At 41.4% G+C, this 18,757-nt stretch overlaps 1 protein-coding gene across 2 annotated transcripts; it reads right to left on the reverse strand.

Annotated features, from left to right (window-relative positions):
- Positions 1 to 1,238: 1,238 nt before the first annotated feature.
- Positions 1,239 to 3,518, reverse strand: ppp1r3c2a (protein phosphatase 1 regulatory subunit 3C2, duplicate a). Of its 2 annotated transcripts, none has more exons than XM_081354190.1 (3): positions 3,350 to 3,518; positions 3,089 to 3,154; positions 1,239 to 2,632 (listed from the first exon to the last, which is right to left on the reverse strand). In XM_081354190.1, the coding sequence occupies exons 2-3, from the start codon at positions 3,100 to 3,102 to the stop codon at positions 1,651 to 1,653; spliced, it is 996 nt and encodes a 331-aa protein (XP_081210316.1). In that variant the 5' UTR covers positions 3,103 to 3,154; positions 3,350 to 3,518; the 3' UTR covers positions 1,239 to 1,650. The 2 variants fall into 2 exon arrangements, with proteins under 2 accessions (XP_081210316.1, XP_081210317.1); XM_081354191.1 differs by having other exon boundaries at positions 3,089 to 3,151; positions 3,350 to 3,501.
- Positions 3,519 to 18,757: the final 15,239 nt, after the last annotated feature.

Genomic DNA, 18,757 nt, shown 5'->3' on the forward strand with positions numbered 1-18,757 from the left:
TACGTGTGAGTGCTATGACAAACTCCTGTACACTCCACTGAACACTGAACAAGCAAACGACACAATAGTTGATTACTTTAAATTTACAGTAATATGATTTTTTTTCTATTCTACCCCTAACAACATTCTTTCAACTTATAAACTCTACTCTCATCCCTTGGGCAATGAATGAATTAGAATGTAGTTCCAGAAACAACAAAGATGTTGATCCAGCAAGATCTTTTACTGACTGTTTCCTGCACGGCTAATTAAACTTGCACTCACAAACTTGTTTTGAAATCACTTTGAATCAGTGTAATGATTCTTTACACGATAAACATTTGACTCACTGACTGAATAAACATTCACAAATGTACATAATATATATATATATATATATGAAGACTTCAGATGCAAAAGACTCTAAGTCCATTTTTATCAGGTTCCTGTGTATAGGTTTCTACCCAAGTACAGGCATTTCTGAATGGGCTGAGTCTGGGATTTAGTGAGTTTGAAGTGAAAGTATTTGATGAACATATACCATGTGTGGAGAGCATTCACTCAATATTATCTAATTTTTGACAGAGGTGGCTTTTAGAGGCTTTTGCATCGGAGGTCTTCACATATGTGTATATATATATATATATATATATATATATATATATATATATATATATATATATATATATATATATATATATATATATATATATATAATCTCTTTGTGAATGTTTATTCAGTCAGTGAGTCAAATGTTTATATATACATAATTATATATTCACATTATTATTGTTTTTACTGTTTAACCTAACAGTCTACTAAAACTCTAATAAGAGTTGCAAACAAATAGAATTAGCTGACACGTTACTTATAGTTAGTAGAAGCCTGAAGTGGAGTATCGAAATAAAATGTAACCTAATATATTATTATTTAACTTACATTGATAACCTGTCAGGAGACAGACATAAAGTTACATAATATGTAAATGGGGTTGTGGTTTGGTATGAAATGTTCTAATCCATGAGAACATCTGGAACATTCTTTCACACTAATTATTTGGCTGGTTACTAGGTGTGGTTTCAGTTAGATCATAGGCCAGAGGAGTGTCTTGATATAATACATTAAGTTGTGAGACCAGTTTAGGCATGACAAAGCCTCAGGCACGTACTAACTTTTGTGCTATAATGTTGCTCAACAACCCTTGACAGAATGACACAGTTCCTGCAGTGCAAGACACAAAAATCATGCAAAAGTTCATATAAAGCTGTTCCTTTTTAATGACAGAGTTCATAATAAATAAACAATTATATATACATACATACAAAAGGTTCTTCTGCACTTCACTTTTACATATGAATTTACTTCTTCAGACACGACAGGTGGTGATAGGGAAAGTTTCCCCATTAAACTTGTATTATTGTATTATTAAGTGTAATGTGCAAATTAAAATCAATTCAAACATATTTAAATATAAATATCATAGTAAACATTCACATTCCACTGCCTCGGCAGCATGTGCAAACTAGCAAGCACTGAGCAAGATAGTCCATTCAAGTAAATGCTATGTACAACACTGGGGCGCATAAAGTCATTTTCGTACTTCGTTGAATCAGCAATTACGACTAATAAAGATCAGGTAGAAATATGGACCACAAGTGTCTCAGTCCCCTCTTAACACAATGGAGCAACATTTGCCATTCTTCCCAAGGTCCTGTGTACCAGACGGTCTGGGTAGTGTGGGCTTCTGCATGGCAGGTTTTTCGTGATCTGTAGACTATGACTTCTGACCCCGGGCCACACTGAAAGACGTTGAGGACTTGGTATAACGAAGTTCCGCCTGCTTGGCATCACCAGCTGAGGTTCCGATGCCACGTTTTCCACATAAATCTGGTAGTTTTTACCTTTGTTGTTGTCTATGAGTACCAAGTTGCTATTGCTGGGTTGGAACGCAACTATGAATTCCAGGCGGACCTTTTGGTCCAGCTCAGATGGTAGAGACACATTAAAAGCAAACAATTTGGTCTCCAAAATTGTATGTTGTTCCCTCACATAAGTGCATGCAATGTCGTTGTGGCTTCGCCATGAGTCAAAAGTTATTCGGACAAAGACAGTCTTGTCACACTTGAAGTTGCAGACCCGTACAGTTCCGCTCAACACCCTTTCGGTCACGCTACAGCTCTCCAACTGCACGAAGTTTTCCTTCAAGCTTGCACGGTCTACAACAGGTTGTGGAAAACCAAGCTTCAGTCGCAGTCTATTGCTCTGTATGGGCGCTCTAGCCATCACACGCTCCTCTGGTTGTGGGGCATCTTCTGTTTCAGTCTCCGATGGGTCAGCGGTGAAGATGCGCACGGTGGAGAGAGCGAGGCCTTTAGCATCAGCAAATACGACTCGCTTCTTCTTGCGTAGCGTGCCGCTTCCAGGAGAGTACGAGGACAGGGAGCTGCCAGAGCTGGAGGACGACACTGAAGATGTTGGGGAAGGAGGCGAAAGTTTGGCTCTTAGAAGCTCCGGTGAGGACATGTTGGATGAAGAGGGCCTGAGAGAGGACATGCCAAGGAGCTGAGACACCGGTGGGCTAACTTGCGCATGCATGGCCAAATCCACTGGCATCACAACCTCAGGGAAAGAGTAACTGCTGAATCCATATGGTCTGTGAAAACACGTGGAGAAAAAGCTATGTTAGACAATTTGGAAAATACAGAGACATACAGTGGGGTCCAAAAGTCTGAGATGACATTGAAAATATAATCAAATCTAATTTAAAACTGGAAATTCTGCACTAGTTTGTTGATTTAAAAAATAAATGACTAATATATTAACTATAAAAATAAAGGTTCTTTATCGAAATCTATGGTCTCATGAAGAAACTTTAACATCCACATTCCCAAAAAAAGGTTCTTTATGGTGGAAAAAGGTTCTTCAGATTCTTAAGTACTAACATTCTCACAAGTGGTCCCAGACAATGTGGAACAATGTGACTAAGTTTTATGATCAAATAAACGAAAATCCATTTTAACCCAAACAGTAACTTAACTGAAGCAAATAATTTACTTTCTGTAATAGGCTATCACATGCATTCTGTTGTGCAGTGAACTACTCAACTTACTTTGTGATGCTCATTTTTGCTCAGATGAACGTCGGATGAAGAGGATTGTTGATAGTGAAATGTCTGCTGGAAAAGAAGAAGAAGAAGAAGAAAAAAAAACTAAGTAAAAGTTGAAGTAAACACTTAAGGGGAACAATCTTAGACTTGTGGGTGAATCTATTTACTGAAAACGATTCATTTTTATAAAAGTGTCAGACGCCAGACGGTTTGTAGGTCTTCAATGTTAAAACATGCAGAATTGTTTGAAAGCCCTTAACTTACCTATCAATGAAAGATGCGCTGAAATGTATTTTCCTTTAACTTTTCAATGTATAAACGCGGTCAATGCCAAAGAAATGTACTGCAGAAGTAGTTATGAGAAGTAAACATTACTCTTTTCCATTCAACGAACCCTCACTGGCAACCTTCCTCAAACTAAAGCGTGTGTTCTAGCGCTGTGTTGTTTCTCAAGGCTTTTAAAGCGCACTTAAAGGGGGCGTGGCTTATTCTGTCCAGTACATGTGTTCAAGGCTTAAGAACAGGGTGTACTAGGCTACTGAATGAATGACGTATTTTAAGTCTCAACGAAAGTAGCGCAAACTCCAAGAAGCCTTACAAGACCCACCATCCTTAAGTTCATATTAATGCTAATCATTTTACATTGAATGAGTAACAATTGGGATTGACAAAACAAAACAGTTAGTCATGAATTTTCACTCTCTTAGTAGTTAATATAATATTACTTAAAAAGGTCATCGATGAACATAAATAACAGGATAATTATTTTTATAAAAGAATGAACATTTTGGAAAAATAAAAAATCATGAACATTTGGAAATGTTATTTTAATAAAATGTTTAAACAAAACCACACAGTAAAAAAAAATAAAAAAAATATGATCAACAATTTATGACAACATGTTTAGCTTTAAATAACCTTAAATCTAAGTTCCTTTGGTTTAAAAATTATTATTAACAAGGTTTGTAATAAGGAGCATACATTTTTTTTTGCATGCTAACAGGGCTGTCACAAGGGTTTCTGGGCCCGGACCCCCCCCCCCCCCCCCCGACTAAGATCTGTCGTTATTGAAGAAGACATTAAGACATTAAGTTCTACAGAAACATGATTAAATTTGGTGTCACTTCATATTGCAAATATTATTGGAAGACATTAAGACATTAAGCTCTACAGAAACATGATTAATGTGGTGTCACTTCATATTGCAAATATTATTGCAGCATCCAGACCAGGAAAAATCATCATGTGCCATTGTATCAGTGATATAAAACACCAAACATGTAATAAACCCCTTATCTGACACACTCATTGAGATGGATAGGTGTGTTTGACGGGTTAGGACAGTGCCACAGTTGGAAGCCATTGTTGTAAAGAACACTCTTCTGTTCACACTCTAGTTGATTTGATTCGACTACTTAAAAAGTCCAACACTGAACATGAATGACTGAAAAAGTCTCTGTTGTCTGTAAACATACATTTTGTAATAGCGCACCAGAGCAATTGCATGCTAAGGTACAAAACATATGGTTATGTGGATTAGGAAGAACATCTGATTGGCTAATGCCACGGCGTTAGAATTTTTCTTTCGCTTTCTTCACACTTCACATCTCATTTTTTTTTATCTAAGGAATGTTCATCTGTTGTCTTCTTGGTGAAAAAGCACACTTACATTTGAAAAACTTTATTAGGGTGCAAATTTGTTGGGACAATTTATGTAATTTTCACTCAATAAAAAGATAATCAGTTCTAAATCAACCTCTTTGACATTACAGGACCATAGTTAAAGAATCACCCATATCTTCCTTATATGTACATAGTATGTGAAAAAAATATTTGGGTATATTTAAAACAATGACTTCTCTTGACTTTTCACAATACACAATAGGGCAAATAGTTTACTCACACAATGCATGATTGCATAACATTACATAATTTGAATGAGCTAAACTAAACAATTATTATAAAATAGATAGATGTCATTTTGATTGGGTGATTCGATTCTTAACTGGTTTAGCTATATTTGAGGTCACTGTAAAATGCAGATAAACATGTGCATAATAATATAAATGACACTGTTGCTTTAGAAAAAAAAAGTCACTTGAGGTCACAAGTAATGAGTTGTCATTTTCTAAGAAACACAAAATTTACGTATCACAAGCTAAATAAGACATGTTGCATTTTGGAGTTTGAAATGAGGTCATTTCAGTTTACAGGCCTGTTATAAAGTTTAGGTGATCTAGAGGGTTTGAATTACAGAGAACACACACATCTCCAAAAGCTCTGGAAAAAACCTCACCCTATTAGAATGAGAATGTAGTCTGATGATCTAAACGTTAATTATTCAGATTTTTTTCCATTGTGTATCTGCAGTTTGTGAGGACTGGTTGCTAAGTTTTGATTATATAACAATTATAACAAGATTCATGCTCAAATGCAATACTACATTTAATGCTTACATAATACAAATATTGTAATGAATGTAAGCAGCAAGTCTTTGAATTCTTATGTTTGTGATTTTCAAATGCTCACACAGTAGAGCAATGTAAAGGTTACTGATAAAATGTATATACTGAATGCAATGTAAGTTGTTTAAGGGTACGTTTACACGGCAATGATGCAAAAAACAGATTTTTTTTTCCTTTGCAATCCTGGCAACACCATTGTTAAAACAATCTCTGTTCACAAGGATCCACAAAAACAACTAAAAACGCTGTATTACTCATGCCAGACCAGTAGTTGGCGATATGGAGACGATAACGGTATCGTTCTCTTACGAGAGGTTCTCTCATACTGCGTATGCTTACGCTTGGGGGAAAGTCTCTTTCCGCGTGATACTGAAGCCAGAAATTATCCTTCATCTTTATATAATGCAAAACGCGTTGCAGCAGCATGCAGGCATAGGCGAGGCAGCTTGCGCGCCTATTGGCTGACCTGCGGCAACTGCAGCAGCCTATCGAGAAGGCCCTCTCGTGACGCCTTGACCAATGGGGGTGCTTCGCGGCCATTGCAGAAATAGGCGTGGCCTAGGGCTATAAATATAGCGTCGAGAGGCTGGTTCACTGATTTTTCATAAGAGCCGAGCGTCTTTTTAAAGAAGCCTCGTACTTTCTGTGGCTCGTGCAGAGCCCCTCTCAGCGACGGGGACCGCCATGTCATTTGCGTTTCCTGCCTAGGAGAAGATCACGCAGCTCTCGCGCTCGCGCTCGCTGACGGCGGATGCCCTCACTGCGAGCTGATGCCTATGGCGACTCTGAGGACTCGCATGGCACAGTTTCACGAGTCTGCACCCCAGCCCGCTGCGCTGCCGCGCCGTAAAAAGCGCCGCGCTCAGCGAGGACCTGAACCTCCTCCCACTGAGACGAGCTCGCCGGTTCACCCGCGAGCTTCGCCGCCTGCTTCACTCGAGTCTATCACCCCCGGACAACGGCCGCTGTCTGCCGCCGGTTCCGTCGCGGATGAGTCTGATGATGTAGCATTTGCAGAGGAGGACAGCTGCTCTATCCTAGTGTCAGGCAGTGAGGATTGGTCGAGCTCTGTGGATCTCGCACCCCCTGCTCGTGGGTCGTCTGGGAAATGGGCTAATATTGAGTCAGAGCTGACGCGTCTGCTCTCTCAGGCCGTTGAGAGCCTCGGCCTCGAGTGGTTGGTGCCCGTGGAGCCAGCACACAACCGACTGGATGGCTGTTTCCTTAAAGGGGACCGTGTTGCAACACCGTCTAGACCCACGCTTTTTCTTCCTGAGCTTCATGAAGAACTCGCGAAATCCTGGTCTGCACCCTTTTCAGCCAGAGTGAAAACTTCTGTATCTGCATCATTCTCCGTTGTCGACGATGCTAAAAACAGAGGATACCACTCTCTTCCCGCAGTAGAGGAAGCTGTAGCTGCTCATCTTTGCCCGCCCTCCGCTGGACGGCGCGCTAAGACAGCGCTCCCCTCTAAAGCCTGCCGCACCACCTCAGTTCTGCACGGCCGCGCTTACACCGCCGCTGGGCAGGCTGCAGCTGCATTGCACACAATGACCATGCTACAAGTTTTCCAAGCCAACCTTCTCTGCAAACTCGACAAGGAAGGACTGGAAGCTGTAAGCATTTCAGATTTGAGAAGCGCTACAGACCTCGCTCTTTGCGCTACTAAATCTGCTGCACAGGCCATAGGGCAGATCATGGCCTCTCTCACCGTTGCTGAGAGACACCTGTGCTTAACGCTTTCTGAGATGCCGGACTCGGAGCACGCTGCGTTCCTCGATGCTCCCATCTCCTCTGCTGGGCTCTTTGGATCGTCCGTAAAAGATTTTGCGGACAGATTCGCTGAGGTGCAGAAAACATCACAGGCCATGAAGCATTTCCTGCCGAAGCGCGCTAGCTCTGCAACAGGTCACTCTAAACAGCCATCTGCTCGAAGCTCACAGCCGCAACCACTGCCCGCCGCCGCCTCGCAGTGGCAACAGGCCCGAAGCTTGAGACCGCACTCTCGCTCTGCTGGCCGCCGTCCTCTGCATGGACCCCGGCCAAAGATTGAATTCAAGCCCGAGGCCTCAAAGTCGTCCTAGCCCGACGGTGTTCAAGTCCCGCCGCGGCCAGACTTCCACCAAAACTACCAGCTCGTTCAGTTCCAGAAAATGTGACTGTTCCAGCTTATTTAGCAGTAAACAAGTCGTTAACACAGCCCGCTTGCCTGCTTACAAACGCCGTTTTCACGGCGAGCCAGATGTATCCCTCAAAGAGTGTATTTCCTGGTGTTCCGGCCACGGCCGATGGTGTTATGAGTGTAGAAAAAATGCCCACTATCACATGCTCATTCCTACACACAAACACAGCTCGTCACACAGAGCTTTCGCTCAAAAAATCGACTCAGGTCGATTGCGCATTAAATGTATTGAATGTGCCCACAACTCAGTGCCCACAAACACTGCACACTGCATGTCTTCCGGTTTTTGTCTTCCTACCGTTCGGCCTGTCTTTAGCACCCCGTACGTTCACAAAGTGCATGGACGCGGCCCTTGCTCCCCTGAAAATTCGGGGGATGCGAGTTTTGAACTACTTGGACTATTGGCTAGTTCTGGCTCAATCTCGTACAGAGCTCATAGAACACACGACCATTTTACTCGAGCACCTCGAGAAATTAGGTCTCAAAGTCAATTGGGCGAAGAGTTCGCTGTCTCCCAGTCAGAAAATATCTTTTCTGGGCACAGATCTGGATTCGTTGTCTATGACAGCTCAGCTATCGCCACAACGCAGACTGGCCGTTCAGCGCATGGCGGAAAACTTCCGCTGCGGCGCTGTGGTCCCGCTCAAACAGTTTCAAAGGATGCTGGGCCTCATGGCCGCAGCATCGCCAGTGCTTCAGCTGGGCCTCCTTCGGATGCGCCCACTACAGTTCTGGCTACAAGCGCGTGTGCCGTGCTGAGCGTGGACTTCCGGTTGTATTCGCCTCAAGGTCGATCAGAAATGCGTTTCAGCTCTGAAACCTTGGACGGCGACCGACTGGTACCAGTCAGGAGTAAGCCTGGGGACTTCCTCGAGTGTGAAGGTGGTGTCCACGGACGCCTCCACCTCGGGATGGGGAGCGCTGCTTGAGGGCAGACCGTTCTTTGGCCTATGGTCAGAACGGGAAAAGCTTCTACACATAAACTGCCTGGAAATGATGGCAGTCGACAAAGCGCTCAGGCGCTTCTATCCCCAGATAGCAGGACACCACGTTCTAGTCCGTTCGGACAACATGGCGGTGGTAGCCTTTATAAATCACCAGGGAGGTGTCAGATCCCGAACCCTTCACAGGCTGACGGAACACCTCCTGGTCTGGGCCCAGCACAATTTGCGCTCGCTAAAAAGCAGCCCATGTGCCCGGCCACTTGAATTTGGGACCAGACAGACTGTCCAGGAACAATGTTCCAGCAGGAGAATGGTCTCTACATCCACAGACAGTCTCAAGAAAACGCTCACTGCCCGATATACTTCTCCAAGAGCAGGGCTCAAGGGCTCGATTTGGCATCCTCGCCTGGAGCTTTGGGCCCTACACGTGTGGGCCATCAATGGGTACCCGCTCACCTCCCTACGGGAGTGCTAAACACGATCACGCAGGCTAGAGCTCCCTCTACGAGACGGCTCTATTCCTCGAAATGGTCTGTGTTTTCTAGCTGGTGCACAGCCCGTGGCGCGTCGCCCCAGGACCGTGGGGTGACGGACGTTCTTTCCTTCCTACAAGAGCTTCTGGAAAAGGGCAGAACCCCTTCCAAGCTCAAGGTTTATGTGGCAGCTATAGCGCCGTTTGCTAAACCAACATTAGGCCAGCCACTTGGGAAGAACGATCTGGTCATTCGCTTCCTAAGGGGAGCGAAGAGGTTAAATCCTCCCAGACCCCCTTCAGTTCCCATATGGGACCTTTCCACGGTCTTGGAGGCCATGAAAGGTGCCCCATTTGAGCCAATCCAATCTGTGGATATCAAACACTTGTCCTTCAAGACAGCGTTTCTTTTGGCTCTCGCTTCAGTAAAGCGTGTGGGGGACTTGCAAGCGCTTTCAGTGAGTGCGACATGTATGGAGTTTGGGCCAAATGACTCTATAGTCAGGCTCAAACCGAGACACGGGTATGTTCCTAAATCCCTTAACACACCGTTCAGGTCCCAGGTCATTTCCCTGTCAGCCTTACCGGTCCCTGACGAGGAGAAGGACGCCAGTTTGCTCTGCCCGGTCAGGGCATTAAGAGCCTATGTGTCTCGCTCGTCTGTTTTCAGACAGACAGAGCAGCTATTTGTTTCGTTCTACGGGTGCTCTAAAGGGCTAGCTGTAATGAAACAGAGCCTATCCAGACGGATAGTTGATGCCATAGCGCGGGCTTACACCTCTAAGGGCCTGCAATGTCCATTAGGTGTCAGAGCGCACTCCACAAGAGGCATGGCCTCATCGTGGGCTTGGTCTAGTGGGATTTCTTTACATGATATCTGTATGGAGGCAGGCTGGGCCTCCCCGTCTACATTTATCAGGTTTTATAACCTGGAAGTTCCCGCCTTGCAAGCTAAGCTGCTTTCGGTCTAATAAGCCAATACTATCTGCCCTGATATCGGCTCAGAATACTGGGAACTGCTCGAGCAATGCTCGCCGATCGATCATGCAGCCCTGTGGGCAATTGTAAGACCCATAATCTTCATCAGATCAGGCCGAAATTCGCCCTGACTGTGTGGAACACTATTATCTTACAGCACCCTGGTGGGTTGCTACTTATTCAGGAATGATGCTTTTAGCCCTTCTTCTTGGACTCTCTGTGAGTCCCTGATGATCATGTACCATATGGACTCCGGGCACGTGCCCTTGGGACTTTGGTATTGGATCTCAGCACGCACAGCGTTTTACATTATGTTCCCCAAGCGTAAGCTTACGCAGTACAAGAGAACCTCTCGTAAGAGAACGTACTCGGTTACTAACGTAACCTCGGTTCTCTCTAGAGAGGGAACGAGTACTGCGTACCCTTGCCGTGCCTGCAGTTCGCTCTGGTTCGCTCCAGCGATGAAAAACCAGTGAACCAGCCTCTCGATGCTATATTTATAGCCCTAGGCCACGCCTATTTCGGCAGGACGTGATGCAATGGGCGCGAAGCACCCCCATTGGTCAAGGCGTCACGAGAGAGCCTTCTCGATAGGCTGCTGCAGTTGCCGCAGGGCAGCCAATAGGCGCGCAAGCTGCCTCGCCTATGCCTGCATGCTGCTGCAACACGTTTTGCATTATATATAAATTAAGGATAATTTTTGGCTTCAGTATCACGCGGAAAGAGACTTTCCCCCAAGCGTAAGCTTACGCAGTACTCGTTCCCTCTCTAGAGAGAACCGAGGTTACGTGAGTAACCGAGTACGTTTTTAAAAACTTGCACTTTGAAACCTGTTTTAAAAAGTTTGTGTTTTCAGGTCCACAAAACACAGCTGTTGTGTAAATGTAGGGCCAAAATGCATAAAACGTTTAACGTTTTTAGTTGAAATCTGTCATGTAAACGGTCCCTAAGATAAAAAAATTAATACGTTTATGTAAACTTCAAAACATTACACCTGCAAACAAAGGATTGGCAGATAAATATATGATGTTTTATTAACAAAGTTCGGGAGGAGCACGTTCAAATAATCAAGTAATCAATCAACTCATCAAACAATTACCATGTCTACCCTATCAGCATGAGAGGAAGCATATATATTCACTCTGTCAACTCATCTAACTTCCTTGACAGTTTTCAGCATCCCTCCACCACCCCGACTCCTCACTCTTGGCTTGTTCTTTCACAGCCAGGAATACGGGGGGAGTACTCTGGGTTCGGGCCGAATACCGAGCCCGGAGCCCTCTCCTCGGACAGCACGCCAAATACGCATTTATTCTATCTGACTTATTTGTAAGTGTGAACTCGTGAAATATGTTTTAAAAATATAGAAATCAAGACATTTATTTTTGTATGTCATCAGAACTGTCACTAGGGCTTCTGGCTAAAATAGGTTGGTATTACAAAAGACATTGGGAATAGCTCCACAGAAACATGATTAATGTGGTGACTTCATGTTGAAAATATCATTGTGACATCTGTAAACTGGGTGAAATCATCTCTTGACGTTATAATAGATATCTGACACATTGAGCTGAATCAGATGTGCTTAAATCAGTGAGTGTAGAGCGATAAACTATAAAATGTGCAGTATTAGGGTTAGTACAGGACCCTCCTCTGATATGAACTGTTTTCACTGTAGGGTTCTTGAATTTGTTGTAAGTTAGCAAGTAAACTTATAAAACTGTTTGGAAGTTTCCTATATGGAATTGCTCCTGTAAACAAGAGGAACATATAAGATCCAAGACTGACAACATTTTGCATAAAATGCTAAACTGTTTACAGTTTTAATTATAAATAAATTTATTAATATTTTATTGCTGGTTTAATATATTTGAAAGCAGTTTTTCACATGCTCATTTTGAAAATGTCAGGCATAACTTATTTAAAACTTTACAGCAATACAAAAGCTGTGACTTCAGTATAGAGGTGTGTGCATTCTTGTTTCATAACATCACAATTAGGCGAATGAGTATAGTTTATAGGTGGATCTTGCATTTGGTTGTGCAACCAAGACCTCTATGTTCTCATCCAACAAGTTTCGCTTACTCCTTATGACTTTTGGAATGCAGAACCCAACTGATGTTTTGTTGTCATAGGATCTGGGGCCTGTTTCAGAAAGGAGGTTAAGTGAAAACTCGTATGTTAACCCTGAAATGAGGGAAACTCTGGGTTTTCTGTTTCAGAATGGGAGGTATGTTAAACCTGAGAAAGCAGAGTAAGTCAAGCCCGTTTCTGAAAGAGAGGTAACTTATACTCAGAGTCAGTTACCATTGTAACTTACTCTGTGAACCTAACCTGGCCGGGAGCAGGTTTTCTTCAGTAAACCCAGAGTTTCATTCGGTCTCCTCCCCTTTTTTAAAGAGGAAGTGGTGTTTAAACAACTCATTCATTCTTTCAGTACATTTTTATTAATAAAATTTATCTTTTATTAATAAATAAAATATTGCTATTTTTAATGCAGTTTTCTATATAACTGAAAATACAGTAGTAGATCAGAGTTCCATAATGTAGTTCTAAACAAATTCTACAGAATTAAACTGTGGCATTACTAGAAATCACTGAACTGTTAATCTGTGCACCAGAAGTTGATGGACCGTCCTCCTGCTGTTCTTCCACACTCAGGGGGCGGGGGGAGAGATAAGAATACCTGTTTATACTTAGATTTAAACTTTGATTCTATCGGCTACTCCACATAAAAATTTGAAATAATCAGAATGTGTAGATTGTTTGATGTGTAGACACATAATATTAACATTACCTCTGTAGGCCTCTTAAATAGAAAAATAACACATAATGTAAACCTCTTACATTTTATGAAGGCCCTTGGATCTTCGGGAATGACCGGATCTGAAGTCCCTCCAGGAATTCCCTCAGCTAAAAATGCTGCTGCACTGCTAGACACTGGATGCTTTAGTTATTTAATATGTCAGATGTTTGTAAAGTCAGGTAGCCTACACCCATGATATGCTCAAGCCTTACTTGATTGAATTATGTTTTTATATTTAATTTTCAGCTGCTGCCATGTTCTTTTAAAACCTGCGAGATTGCAACAACATAACAATTAAAATTAGGTTGAATACTGTTCTTCCAGTTTCACCTCTGATTTTATAACAGTTGGGTAAGTTACTTGTATTACTAACTACAAATGACATCTTCAACAGTGCAATTCGATTAATGTAATAATGACTATCCTTAGAAAGCACTGGTCTACTTATTATCAACCTCAACCATTTGAACAATACAAGGAGAGACAAGAACTGCACTTTTAATGCTTTCAAATAAACAATATACAACTGCATGAATTATTCTTGAATTGACCAAAGTGTATAGAGGGAGAAGGTTACATTAAAAATATACCTTTTAAAAATGTATGTTAAATATACAGAATTGTTCTATAGTCTAATGCAATTACATCAGATTTTACTTTAAATTACAGAAGAATTAAGAGTAATTCCTTTAATTAAATTACAGTATTAATGTTCTAATACTGTAAAATGACAGTAATAATGTTCGTACTGGTGAGAAATATGAAGACCTATTTTTGTCTGGCGCTGTTGCCATGGTGACTCAATATCTGCGCTCCATTGATAATGGCTTTTTATAGTTGTGGTGCACACGCTTAACTCAGAGTCAGTCAACTCAGAGTTGATTGAACTAACTCATTTCAGCTGTTCTGTAACCGAAAACTCAGAGTTTCCCATCTCAGGGTAAGTCAACTCAGAGTTCAAGTTTTAACTCAGAGTTGGTTGAACCTCCATTCTGAAACAGGCCCCTGGAAGCATTTTTTTTTTTTTTTTTTACATTTCAGTGTGGATGAGAAACTTTTGGAAAACGCCCGAAAACACTTAATTCACATTACTGCGCATGCGTAAAACCTCACTGAAATGGTACAGACGGAAAAATTAACAATAACTTTATTGCGCAGTTCTTCTGACAAGATAATTTTATTTAGCAAAATATCTCACCATTCACTGATGCGTCCAGGTCGCACTCAGTCACAACATGCTCTCATGGTTTGCCGCAGGACAGCAAATGTGAGTACATTTTCTGTAATTTTTACAGGACTGTGATATGAACAGTATGCAAAGTAACATGTTTGAGCAACATTGTGAAAGTGAATAGCACATAACAGGCACAATTACTGCTATAAACATGAATAGGCCTATCTATTGGTACAATATGCGTCACATGACTAATCTTAGTCTACGTCGTTTTCAAATTTCTCCACTTTGGAGAGCGTTTTCAAAAACCTTCTTTTTTATCAATAAAAACACTCAGTGTGGACTGAAGGCCAAAACGCAGAGAAAAAGATGCAAACGTAGTGTGGACAAGGCCTCACTGGTCTCTCTCTCTCTCTCTCTCTCTCTCTCTCTCTCTCTCTCTCTCTCTCTCTCTCTCTCAATTTTCAATTCAAATTTTTCAATTCAAATGAGCTTTATTAGCATGACTGTGTAACACAATGTTGTCAAAGCATCAACATATTATATATAAATAATAAAACAAACAAACAAATCATATATGTATAGATCATGTCATATGTAGCATAGTAAATATAAATAAATAGATAAATAAACACAATTTATCCTAATAAATGAATAAGTACAGTGGGTCTCTCTAGAGAATTAGCTGACTCTGGCGTTGTGAATAGCTAACACATATTTAGCCGCTAGTGCAGCTGTACTATCATCTTCTCCCAGTAAGAAGGACATTTTCTCAGTGTCACTCAGTTCAGAGAACGATGGAATCAAGGTTTCAAATCTGGGCAGAAAGGTTTCTCTTATACTGGAGTATTTAGAGCAGAAGAGCAGAAAGTGTTCCTCATCCTCGATGTGCTGTAGGTCACAGTGTCTACAGATCCTCTGCTCTCTCTCTGTCCATGTTTGTCTATGTCTTCCTCTCTCTATCTCTAGATCATGGTCACTTAATCTGTATTTGGAGAGGATTTGTCTTTCTTTAAAATTTTTAATAAATAGATAACTGGCCAATTTAGTGGTTCTATTGAGGGTCGAGTAACATTGGAGTTTATTCTGGAGAGCAAAATGTGCTTTTAGTGATTCATCATGGGTGTCTTAGATGTTTGTGGATTTCTTTAATGATAGGTTTGGGGTTGATGGGGAGTATATTCTGATGGACGAGTTGGAGAGCGAGTGTGTTCAGAGGATGAGGTTCTGCTGAGGTTTCATTGGCGAGGAGGGCTTTATATTGCACTGACTCTGGGTCAGACTGATGGAGATGATGCCAGAACTGAACACATCTCTTCTGGATCTCGATGTTCAGCGGGTACAGGCCCAGCTCAGCCCTGCAGGCGGCAGTGGACGTGTTTCTGTGAACCCCGAGAATATTTTTGCCAATTTCCAATTGTAATTTTTCTACTGATGTTTTATCCCAATTTTTAAATTTAGTACTGGTCCCCAAATTTCACATCCATATAAAAGAATTGGTTTTATTATTGAATTATATAATTTTATCAAGGTTTTAATGGGTAATTTTAAGTGTCCACATCGTGACTTTATAGCATAGAAAGCCCTCCCTCTCTCTCTCTCTCTCTCTCTCTCTCTCTCTCTGTCTCTCTCTCTCTCTCACACACACACACACACACACACACACACACACACACACACACACACACACACACACACACACACACACACACACACACACACACACACACACACACACACACACACACACACACACACACACACACACACACACACACACACACATGTCTGGTTTACTATCTTTGTGGGGACTCTCCATAGACGTAATGGTTTTTATACTGTACACACTGTATATTCTATCCCCTTACACTAACCCTACCCCTAAACCTACCCATCACAGAAAACTTTCTGCATTTTTACATTTCCAAAAAAACTAATTCTGCGTGATTTATAAGCTTGTTTACCCATGGGGACCTCAATTTAGGTCCCCACTGTAACACGAGTCCCCATGAGTCTGTGTGCATTCAGGTTGAAGTCCCCACTGGGATAGAAAAACAGGTACACACACACACACACACACACACACACACACACACACACACACACACACACACACACACACACACACACACACACACACACACACACACACACCCACCCACCATTATTGAAGTAGTAATTGGCTGTGTGGACTTCACTGAATCTATCATCTTAGTCTGTAAAACCACTGCACGCGCGCTGATTGAACGAAATCAATAAGGATTGCCTCAGCTAACTCAGGTGATCAATTCTCCTCAACAGGTAGACTGTTATCTGGGAATTCTCATTTATTGGAAAAGCAGCACTGGCAAAGCAAATGTCACCATCTCTGCTCTCCAATTCCGCTACTAATCTCTGCATTGATCTGTGCGGGTGCTAGACCTTTGTGCACACTTTGATCGGTTTCAGTCTCCCAGTTTGGCTAGTGAAAGAACATGGGAAGGTTAATGCTTTCCCTTGTGTTCATGTTGTGCCACTGAAATAAAGACATATTAGTGTCACATTAGTGTTGTGCTATAATGTACTGCACAACTTTTTTCTACTCAAACTAGTTTTTATGTCAGATATATATTAGTATTTTCCCGTAAAAAGACTTGACAAGAATGCAGCCTAATTTATTCGAATTACTAGGCCTTTGATTGTCACTCCTAAATCTGGAATGTGGATGATTATGCAGAACTGGTTGTCTAGGAAGGCGTTTTAGGTCAGGTTATGTAACATTTTTCCTATTTCTTTTCTATTATATTTCTATGCTCCAAATGCACTGGGTGGGGGTGAGAAATTACCACAGTTTTAAAAATTGCCTGAACATGAGGAGTGAATATTAAGAGTCTCAATTAAATGGCTGTAGAGTTAGATGTTAGGCAGAATTTGACCAAATTTGTTGCGTGTCCTCGAAATGTCCAAAAAGATTGATCGTTGGCGTTGCATTCGGAAATAAATACAGGCTTAGTCAATGTGGGCCATGCCTCCAAAAAATCATTAATCTGCCAAACTAATCAATGAATCAGAAGTCTTTAAACAGGTTTTAGACGGGCAAGGCAAGTTTATAGCATTTCGTATACAATTAAATCAAAGTGCTTTACGTGAAAAGAATAAAAAGAAAATAATTAAAATAATCACAGCAAATGCATTAGCATTGACTGTAAAGCAAATAATACAAATTATAAAAAATTGATTTCAAAAGTATTACATAGATGCAGTGCATTCAGTCAGACGTACAGCAGCACAGTGAACGGATGTGTTTTGAGTCTGGATTTGAATCTGGTTCCTGTTGGAAAAGTGGATTCGCCTTGATCTTAATGATCTGTTTATATTCAATGAGCTTATCTGCAATGTACTACTGAGGTCCTAGATCATTGAGGGATTTATAAACAAGTAATAGTATTTTAAATCAATTCTAGATGTACAATGTAACTAGAAGCCAGTGTAAAGACCCGAGGTCTGGTGTGATATGTTCAGATTTTCTGTTTCTGCTCAGAATCCTGGCAGAGGCGTTCTGTATGAGCTGCAGGTCTTTTTTTGGGAAGGCCAGTGAGGAATCCATTACAATATAGTCAAACATGTTGGTGATAAAATCATTAACAAGATTTTCCAAGTCTACAGTGTCTGGTGCATATGAAAATATGAGCTAAAACAATAGCGCTTGAGAATCATTAAGTCAATATGGTCACAACCAACAAATGACAATGTGTAACCACATGATGGCAGCAAAGCACCAGACAACTTTTAAGTGCACACACACGCACACACACACTTTCAATCTGCAGTGCAGTACAGGAAGCACAAAATAAACTACCTTTAAACTATATCACCGTAATCAAGGCTTAAATATGCTTGCCCATGCTTGTGGAACTGACCATGCAAAATAATGCCTCACAGGAGGAAAACTGTTATGTGATCCATTTTTATAGAACAGATCTGATGGAAAAGTTGATTGATTGCAGCACCCTGTGAAAATTGTATCAAATCTTTTAAGGTTCTGCACAGTTGTGTTTCACAGAAACATCACGGACTGACTTCAAATGTTCACGGCTGTGATATTATTAGCAGTAAGTGGTAGAACCTGAGTGAGGCTCTATTGCATTGTCTAGCTATTTCCTTATTTGACACATAGGGGGTTAGCTTATCCTGGAAAAGCTTATGCTTGATGGAATCAGAGATTTTTCCAAGTGATTCACATATGTGTGATCTTGACATAACGAAAGTGTGACGCTCCAGGTAATGCTGGTTAAAGCATGTTTTTTAACCTACAATTAATTTGCCATTAAAGATTTTGAAGCCTTCAATGGTATTTGAACCTGCTGAAATGCTAAAACAAAATCCCTCGCCGCCCTTGGTCACAGCTGTGCTGCATCTAGACTGATTGTTTCCCAAAGATGAGACATGTGCCATTTTTTTGAGCGCTATTCCCTACTCATGCCACATTTGGTACACCCTGCGCCATATAATCTCACTGTCATTTTTCATTTTAAATGTTACATGTTAACTTCACACTACAAAAAAAAAATAAAATAAAAAAATAACTGAAATGTGACATGTATATGCATTTAAATGTCATTCAGAATAAAAATATGGATGAGTCATTCTGCACTTGTGGGTGTGTCCACAT

Source organism: Scardinius erythrophthalmus, assembly GCF_964197995.2.
Source record: "Scardinius erythrophthalmus genome assembly, chromosome: 23".
In the NCBI taxonomy this organism is placed as follows: Eukaryota; Metazoa; Chordata; class Actinopteri; order Cypriniformes; family Leuciscidae; genus Scardinius; species Scardinius erythrophthalmus.